The sequence below is a fragment of the Brassica oleracea genome, chromosome C6 (assembly GCF_000695525.1).
Source record: "Brassica oleracea var. oleracea cultivar TO1000 chromosome C6, BOL, whole genome shotgun sequence".
Classification (NCBI taxonomy): domain Eukaryota; kingdom Viridiplantae; phylum Streptophyta; class Magnoliopsida; order Brassicales; family Brassicaceae; genus Brassica; species Brassica oleracea.
In genome coordinates, this window is record NC_027753.1 from 31,885,939 (window position 1) to 31,896,079 (window position 10,141).

Consider the following 10,141-nt stretch of genomic DNA (forward strand, 5'->3'; position numbering starts at 1 on the left):
AAAGTAATATAATTAATGAAATTGTTAAACTAAGTGAAATATGAAAACACAATGAATATATCCAAACAAATTTTATTAAAACTACAATTCAAGTTTCCAAACAATCTCATTGTGTGCTTCAACTTTAATAATATAGATGGAGTGAGGTTGAGTTTATAAACTTCTATAAATAATTTTTAAACATTTATAAATAACTTCAAAGGGTCATTTTAGTCTTTTTATCAGAGTATTTATAAAAATGATCATCCTATAAATTTAAAAAGTGTTTTCAAATGTGATAAAATTAGAATTTTCTTTTCTCTTATTATATTTTCTAGGTAAGATAGGGCGATAGCTTGGAGTTAGAAGTGATCTAAGAGAAAAATGCCGACTGTCAAATATCAAGTCCCTCTTTTACCAATATCGAGGTGGCCCAATGGTAAAAAGAGTGCTAGTAGCTTTCCGCTGCTCAGGTTCGTTCTGCGTTGGGAACGGCAATTTAACAAATGCAAGAATTTCTGGTAAAGAAGTGAAAATACTTTTTTACCAGGACGCGCTGGTCCAAGTGGTAAAAGAGTTTATGCAGGAACTACCGACATATGGATTCAATTTATATTGGGAGAGACTATTTACATTCTTGAGTTCTTATCAAAGAGATGTAAACACTTTTTTCGTTACCAAACAAAAAATCATGTTTGCGCAGAAGTGTTGACATCTTCTTTATACAACTTAAAGCTGTTGACTGTCGTCGTCTATCCGGTGTCATCTTCTGATTACTAGTGAAGTGAATTATCCATGCAAGCAACTCCTTTGAATCCAGCTTCTTTGAAAAATATTTCCATATGAATAGATTTGTTGACTACCGACCATATACCTTTTTATGTAATGTCAAATTATATTTAATTTGTTTCACTGAATTATACTTAGATTCCTATCAAGGTAAGTTCCAAATTACAACCATGACACGAAGGGAGACAACTCAACCACAGTACACAAAATGACTTGAAGCTTAAAGGATCGGCTACAATCAGCAGCTAGCAAGCACAAAAGAACCAAAAAATTAAGATAATCTGCTCTGATGAATAATCCACAGCAAAAGGGGTATCCTGCAGCCACATAAGATTGTCGTCGATCCTCTCTAGTAACACTTTTTGCAATCAGATATGCACCTTTGTTGCCACACTTTTCCTCTCTGCAAAGTCTCCAAAATGGAACATTCTGAATTAAGGTGGAAAGGGCAGAGGAGAAGAACCTGAAGGATGGCCATATATATATAATTTGTTGATTTTTTTTTTGTCATCATAATTTGTTGATAGTTATACTTATACCATATATAACAATGCGCTGCAAATATTTTCTCAATATTAACATAAGTTCACGCTCCTTAACAATTTGTAGCTCCCAGTGCAAAATTATCCAGTGGTGTCAATTTAATTTATCATGTTTTAAATTAATTATTTATGTGCGATAAGCACTGTCAAATTGTTTCTAGCATCGAGATCAATGACAGTAGCATATGCAAGCAGTTGTGAGTGTTATTGTTCGGAATGTTTATTGTATAAATCATTTTATTTCTGTGAAATCATATGGTGACCTAGATGTATGTGTTCTAGATGGGTGGGGGGGAGCTAGAGAAAGAGACTAACCGTGTGTGATAGATGAAGTGGAAAAGAGAGAATCCAAAGGGGATATGTTAGAGAAGAAGAAGAAGACAGAGAAGGAGAATTATAGATGGGAATGTAGATTGTAACCACAAGGGTTACTTGTGGCCCAGTGAGCCAACCATGCCGTAGGTTTCTATTTTCTATCTCTGGTCCTTGTTAGTATGGGATCCACTCTTTCCTCCTTTTAATATCTTTGGTCCCATTTCTAGAGTGTGGAACCTAGCTACACGATATCAAAATCATAGATTTCATTGAAAAATTTAAAATACTTCAAGTACTTTTTTCAGAGATTCGATTAAAAGAGAGAATCCAAATGGGATATGAGAAGAAGAAGACAGAGAAGGAGAATTATAGATGGGAGTGTAGATTGTAACCACAAGGGTTACTTGTGGCCCAGTGAGCCAACCCTGCCGTAGGTTTCTATTTTCTATCTCTGGTCCTAAATTTAAAATACTTCTTTTCAGAGATTCGATTCAACAGTCTTTTGCAGTATTGAAGTGAGGGATATGAAGTTACACACGTAGACGTCATTTCAATTTGATATCGTGTGATTGTGGACGATTAAATGTGTTACCAAGAGTGGTTGATAGGAAATAAAATCCATGTGGCTAGGGAGAAAAGAATTTTAAATTGTTGGTACTTATAGTTGTTAGGTGGACTTGTTGGTGGGGTGGCTAGTTCAATGCATATTCAACTGGTTCTTATATGTCAAGCAGTTCATTTATTTCAAGCCACCCAAGAGATTACTTAGTCGGGAGTAGGCATGAGCATTCGGATATTTGGGCCGGATTTGGATTGTTTTTTGGGGTTTGAATCTTTCAGATCTTTAATATTTGGATCCAACTAGATAAATTTTTTGTCGGGATTTGGATCTATAATTAAAATATATATAACATATTTGTAATTTCAGATACGTAGTATGTCATGGTTGGTTCAGTTATTTAGTACCCAAAAATACTAAGTCACCCAACCCAAACCTCATCAAATTTTAGCCGAAATATGTTATATTTATTTAAAATTTTGCGAAATAACAAAAAAATAAATGATCAATAATTGAAACTAAACATTTTTAAATCATGTCTCTGAAAAAGTTAGCTATTTAAAATTGAAAGCATTTGTAACTGAGATTAGTCACTGGTTCAGCGACTGCAAAACGAATAACACTTTAGTTGATATCGCAAATCACTCTCACTAGAGACTGCGAAACAAAAAGAGCCGGAAACACTGAAAACCAAGAGAATTTGATATTGTGGATATATTTTTAATTTGACGATTTTTTTCTCCACATGGAGAATAAATCAAGTTTTGTACATAAAAAAAAATGTGTGAATGTGGGATCTTGATTCCCGTTTAGCATAAAACTACCTTATGTCTACTTGGTTATGTTTTTGATTAAAAGAATGATCATGTTATTCATGGTTACGAATAACATAGAATAAAAAGGGAAAATGGTCATAAAATCATGAATTTTTAAATTTAGGCTATTCAGATCACGAATTTTTCATAGGCAATTTAAAACAGTAAGTTTTGTTGACTTATTTTTCAAATCATGAACTTTTGTTGACTGGGTACTTTGTTAAGTAAATTAATATAACTTTAAAACAGTGTTAGTTAAACGTATTTATCCACTGTCAAGTTAAACAACGTAATTTTGGTTTGCTCTAAAATTTGTAACTAATTTTTGTCTTCTTACTTCTTCCTCTCTTTGTTGATTTCTCTTAGGATTATCTTCTTTATGATAATGATTTATGTTTTTATAGAACGGTAAAGGTACAAGGAGGAGGAATATATCGAGCGAAACTTGCGACACGTCGGAGCAGTTGACGAGAGAACATGAGACACCTGTTGTCGGAGTCGGAGACAAAGCTGTCGGGTAACTGAAAGTACGCCTGAAACTGAAGATGTTGGAGCCGAAGTTAAAGCTCCACCACCGCGTTAAAGCCTAGAGTTGGAAGGAGACATAGATGTTGATCGTGAGCGTGAGCTACACAGTGGAGAGTCACCTGAAATTTAAGTTGTTGGAACCAGAGTTGAAGCTCTTCCACTGTATCAAAGCCCAGAGTGGGAAGAAAATGGAGATATTGACTGCTAACATGAGCGAAAAGTGGAGACGATTTTATTGTTGTTGGTGAAGATGATTGTGATGCGTTGGATGATGAAGAAGTTGATGATGGTTTAGGTATCGAAGAAGAAGAAAACTTAGAAGACGACTTTCAGACGTTGCAAGAGACGAGGAAGCTGGGAATGATGTAAACAGTGAAGATGATATTTACGATGATGAGAGAATTCTCAATCCTTTGTCATCTAGCCCCGACGAAGAAGAGGTAGAAATGAGCTTAGAGAGAATGAATATGCATATGAGCTGCTCACTTTGGGGGAAGACTTACAATTTTACATAAGATTTCAAGATTTCCGTTCTGAGATTTGCCCTGAAAACTAGATACAACATTAAACTCTATACAACAGTTGGCACACTTGTAGAGCTAACACTACTTAATTAAGACATGTAGAAGTTATCTAAATTCGTCGTCAATAATGCTGAGAAATGAGATGATGCAAAGGCAAACAAAGAAAACATATGAAGCTCCAAAGCCGAGGTTGAAACAACAACAAAGATGGGAATAATAAATAGGGATTCAGCTTCGTTAGCAAGGGGTGAAAAAGTTCCAAACTACTGAAATGTTTGATATATCAAACACCAAACCAAATGAAATTATTCGACATAAGCTTTCTTCCATAAAGCCATTACAAGCAAATGGAACACAACCATCCACTAGCAAGAAGAACGTAGCAATTGGGGAACATACAAATCCGTTAACTAGGGGAATTTTAAAAGCTGTTTATAAACCAATAACCTATGGCATAAAGAGCTAAATGATAGAGTTTAGTAACCCCAAAACAGAGCTGATTCCCTGCAAAACACACGTTCACCTAAAATAGGAATTTGATAGGACATGGATCTCCACAAAGAAACTTTTGCTATCTAAAGGATCAAAACCGAATCCGACCCGAGCCGAAGTATTTTGGGTATTTGATTGTATCCGAAATAAATTTATATATTTAATATATAAAATATCTAAAATATATAAGATATTTTGAAGTTGTCTAAAATACTTTAAAGTATATAAAAATAGTCAAAATTAAATGTCTGGAATATCTAAACAATATTCAAAACACCAAAAATACTTGAAATATCTATTGAGACTCTGTCCAAATATTCAAGCCAAACCTATTTATATGTTAAATTTATATATTTTGGTATACATTATTTAAATTTATATGTATTATATTATTTTTTACTTTAGATTTTTAGTATCTTAAAGTAGATGTGTATTTTAATTTTTTTTAAATAATTTAAATGGGCTATCCAATCCTAAACTAATCCCGAACTAAAATTTATAAATACTTAAATAGAGATAAAATCTTTAATCCTGAAAACTTGAAATACGAATAGACCCAAACCGAACCCAAATGTCCACCCCGAACTTGATACAACATAATGGGTCAAAGTACCCGAAGAAACCAAGGAACGTGACGAAGTTATAACTAGTAGTAACTAGACATAGTGCTGGATCTTACAAAATAGTGTATACATTTCTTTCCTTTTTTCCTCATATTTTATTACTCCATTACCCCCTTTCACAAAAGTGTAAACAATGTTTCTAAGTTTAGGGCTGGCCAAAAAATCTGTAAATTTTGATTCGATTTGTTATTCGTTTTGATTCGAAACAAAAAATCTGGATATCTATAACTCTACGAAGAAAAACAAATACTAACATACAATATCCATAAAAACGAAGCAAATCACAAATACTGATAATTTTAGGAACGGATATCCGATCCGATCCGTTATATGCATATATATATACATATATTCAAACAATTATGTACATATAAGTTATATAATTTTTATATTTTATAGAAGTTTTACAGTATTTTTATTTACTAAATTTATTATATTAGTTATTAAAATTTTAAAAAGTAAATAACTTTTTGTAATAAAATATTAGTATTTTTTAGTATTTTGGACTTTTTATTTATTTTTTAATATTTTATTTATTTTTACGAATTGAATCGGATATTCGATCAAAAATCTATATTTTTTTAGATATCCGGAACACTGAATATCGTCATATCTGAATGACTGCGGATTGAGTTAGATCGGATAATTGATTATTTGGACAAAACGAATCGGATCACGAATACCTCCAAAAATCCAGATATCCGATTCGTGCCCAACCCTTCTCACCATATATAATAATCCAAGAAATAATAAGATACTAAGAAGACACCAGATTCATGTGCATACACAGCTACATTGATTTTGCTTTTATCATAAAACATCCGATAAAATAGTTCAAGAGAGAAGTGTTAAATTTTTTTTTTTTTTGTTTAGAAGTGTTAAACTTAAACAGTTAAACCCCAACCATTTCTCAAAATCCTAAATCATTTTGACTCGATTCAATTAATTCTTCCAATCAAATAAGCAAACTGATTGATTAATCTAATTCTTCTGTAATGTTATCACGAACTATTCTGTATAAAAAGTTATCGATTTCGATTTGAATATTTCTGTTTTAGCTAGAAATTGAATGATCGAGTTTGATCCATTATATATAAACCCTAATTTCTCGATTCAGTACAGTCTCAAAGCTCGATTCATGGATGAGAACGGGTTAGTATAAGCCACTTACCTATCTCCTTACAAATCCACTTACTTTGAAACCATATTTCACCGTGTCATTAGAGCACCTCCAATAGGAGTTCTTCCTATCAAAGCTCTTAAAATATGTATTATGTATATATATATGTGTATGTATATATTATATAAGTATAAGTATTTGTGGAATCCATAATTTTTGTGGAACCCTATAGAATAAGGTTCTTAAAATGGGATTTGTAGAACTTTTGGCTATGGGGTTCCACAAAAATTGTGGACTCCACAAATACTTATACATATATAATATATACGTACATATATATATACATAATACATGTTTTAAGAACTCCAATCGGAAGAACCCCCATTGGAGGTGGTCTTAGTTCTATCTTTCTGCTGTTTGTTATCAGCGTTGATGTTTGCTTTGGTCGCAGGGTAAGTAGAATGGTGACGAAGGGACTTCTTGTACACCTTGGATGCGAAGTGACCACGGTGAGTTCAAACGAGGAGTGTCTCAGAGTTGTATCCCATGAGCACAGAGTGGTCTTCATGGACGTGTGCACCCCCGGGGTCGAAAACTACCAGATCGCTCTCCGTATACACGAGAAATTCACTAAACGCCACCAAAGGCCACTGCTCGTGGCGCTCACTGGTAACACCGACAAATCCACAAAGGAGAAATGCATGAGCTTTGGTCTAGACGGCGTGTTGCTCAAACCCGTGTCGCTAGACAACATGAGGAACGTTCTGTCTGATCTTCTAGAACATCGGGTTCTATACGAGGCCATGTAAGAGGACGTTGCCGGAGAGGGACACTGTCCCCGCTTTCTCTCCCCCGTTAAAACATCGGAAGCTGATGTTTCTCTGATTACTGTGTGTACGTACAGAGATTGTGGGGGGAGAGCGTTTTGGATGATATTATAAAAACAGAGGGAATAACGAAAAAAAACTAGACCGGACAGTGTCGGGTTCCGGTTTACAAAGGAAGATGTTGACGGTAACATGTCTATCTGACTTGTGGTGTATGCTTTTATATAGTTACATTGTTATTAGAAATGGACCTTTATTGCGTACGTACATGTATAATATTGATGCTGTGTTACGAGTTAGAATCAACGACATATTATTTGTGGGGGCATATAAGAACACCCGCAGCTGTATCGTTTCGTTAATTCGTTTCATCTGAGTTTCTCGCTATAAAAAGTTGTCTTTTTACCAAGCCGGACAATTAACGAAAGTTTTCGTTTGGTAAAATGTCACCATCAATAACCTAACTTATTTTCTATAACTTTTTTTTGCATAATCTGTAACAATTGCTAGTCGAACTTTCTTCCCTTGAAACTCTTAGAGCACCATTAGGGGTGCTTATTGTTTTTTTAATAATTTTTAGTTGTAAAAATGATTTAAGAAGCAATGCTAAGAACCCTGAATATTTTCGTGCTCCAATGGGAGGTTCATATTTTGGGGTTTTTAAAAAAAAAAATTTGAAACATTATTTTTATTAAAGATGAAATTTTTTTATTCAATAAAACATAATAAAAGAGAACATTTAAAACATATATTTTAAAATAAAAACATAAAATAAAGATGAGTAAAACAAACGAGAATAATTTGAAAGAATCATCCGAGCTCAGTTGTTGTCGTCATCATTTCCAAATTTACTCCATATATGTTCAACCAAATCAGCTTTCAATTGATAATGCATTAGTGTATCACAAATTCTTGTTCGAACATCCATCATATTGGCGATATTTGAAGGCATATTTGATACAAAATCGAGATCGACATGTGAACCACCGGTGTCTTCTCCTTGTTGGAACTCTGAAACATCAAGTAGAGTATATTCATCTCGTTCGTCTTCTACTATCATATTATGAAGTATGATATATGCTCTCATAATCTTCCCAATTTTGACTTTATCCCAAAAAAGTGCCGGATTTTTAACAATGTCGAAGCGAGCTTGCAAGACTCCAAAATCACGCACGACATCTTTTCAGACAACTTCTTGACGTTGAGCAAATAAAACTGCTTGCGGGCTTTGGAGTAATGGAATAGATTGGATAAAAGTTGCCCATTTCGGGTAAATACCAACGGTGAGATAGTAAGTCAAATGTACTCTCTTCCATTGACGGAGTAAGTGACTTGCGGAGCTTGACCGTTTATTATGTCATCAAAAACCAGTGAGCGATCAAGAACATTGATATCATTTAATGTACCTGGAGGTCCAAAAAATGCATGCCATATCCAGAGATCATATGAAGCAACCGCCTCTAAAACGATTGTTGGCTTACCCGAACCACGACAATATTGCCCTTTCCAAGCGGTGGGACAATTCTTCCACTCCCAATGCATACAATCGATGCTTCCTATCATCCCGGGAAATCCACGATGCTCTCCAACATAAAGTAGACGTTGAAGATCAGCTGGTGTTGGTCTTCTTAGGTATTCATCACCGAACAAATCAATTATTCCTTCCACAAAATTCTCCAAACATGACCGAGCTGTAGTTTCACTGAGCCGGAGATATTCGTTGACCGTATCAGCCGCATTACCATATGCCAAGAGACGAATAGCAGCTGTACACTTTTGGAGTGCTGAGAGACCAAGCTTGCCAAGACCATCTGGCTTTTGGTGAAAGAAGTCAACTTCGTTGGAGAGTCGATAAACAATGCGCATGAACAATGGCTTGTTCATTCGAAAACGTTGTCGGAAATAATTTTCAGGATACGTTGGAGTCTCACTGAAATAATCATTCCATAAACGTACATTGTCTGCTTCACGATTTCTTTCGATATAAGCTCGTTTTTTTTCTTTTTTTCCTTCGTTCTTCTTGATCACCATTAATGGTTAATTTCTCAAAGGTTTGACCAAAACATCTCTCAAAGGCTTGATCAAAACATTCCTCAAATTCATCATCTAGAGTGTTTTGAGAAGAAGAAGCCATATATGGTGATTGAAAAGAAAAGATGAGTAAAGAATGAAACTTTGGGGTTTTATAATCAAGAGGGGTTGTGGGTGTTTTTTTAAATTCAAGAGTGAGGTTGTCGGAAGTGTTTAAAGAGAGAACATGATGTTTAAAAAGAGAAGATTATTGTTAGTTTAGAAGAAAGAACTTGAGACTAAAGAGAGAACTTGAGAATGTCTTGCTTTGATCTTTGGTTCGGTGAAACTATGAGGAGAGAAAATGAATTGGTACTCTGGAAAGACAGAAGCATGAATACTTTATAATGTTTGATGATACAAGTCTCGTGAAACCAAATAATAATACAAGTCACATGCATACAAACGAGACTCTAGGTCCGTGATAGAAAATAACAAAAGTACAATAGCAGAGAAACAAAAGTACAACCCGTGACATTACAACCCGTGAGAAGCACAAACATTATAGCATACAAACAGGAGACAAGAGTACAAGCACAATACAACCCGTGACAGAAGAATGCTCCATTCATTCACCTGACAACAAAAAGAAGATACAGAACATTAGAAACATATATATTAAACAGAAACTTATGCAACAAGATAAACTACACAACTTATGCAATAGAAACCACTTACACTAATTAGACATTAACTCATCAATGAGTTTCTTCTTCAAACCTTCTTCATAAGCCGCAAGAGGTTCGGGTTTAGCAATGAGACTGTCCAATAACTTCATCTTGGACAGCCTTTTTTTCATGTCTAAATCCTGCTTCTTGATGCCCCACATTGTCTGAAAATTAGAAAGGTCATTCCCATCAAGCACTATCTTCTTAGACATCCTTTCTTTGCTGCATCTCTTTGCTGCCTTATGATATCTTGCATATTTCCATTGTCTTATCCATTCACTCATGTGCAT

At 34.5% G+C, this 10,141-nt stretch overlaps 2 protein-coding genes across 2 annotated transcripts in view; both read left to right on the forward strand.

Annotated features, from left to right (window-relative positions):
- The window catches only part of LOC106299926 (protein C2-DOMAIN ABA-RELATED 2), a 24,397-nt gene that overhangs the window by 6,865 nt on the left and 7,391 nt on the right, over positions 1 to 10,141 (forward strand). The gene's annotated exons all lie outside the window — the stretch shown is intronic.
- LOC106299928 (ethylene receptor 1-like) lies at positions 6,271 to 7,168 on the forward strand. Its single transcript, XM_013735949.1, has 2 exons — positions 6,271 to 6,318; positions 6,738 to 7,168. Exons 1-2 carry the CDS (start codon positions 6,305 to 6,307, stop codon positions 7,093 to 7,095), a joined length of 372 nt encoding a protein of 123 aa, XP_013591403.1. The 5' UTR covers positions 6,271 to 6,304; the 3' UTR covers positions 7,096 to 7,168.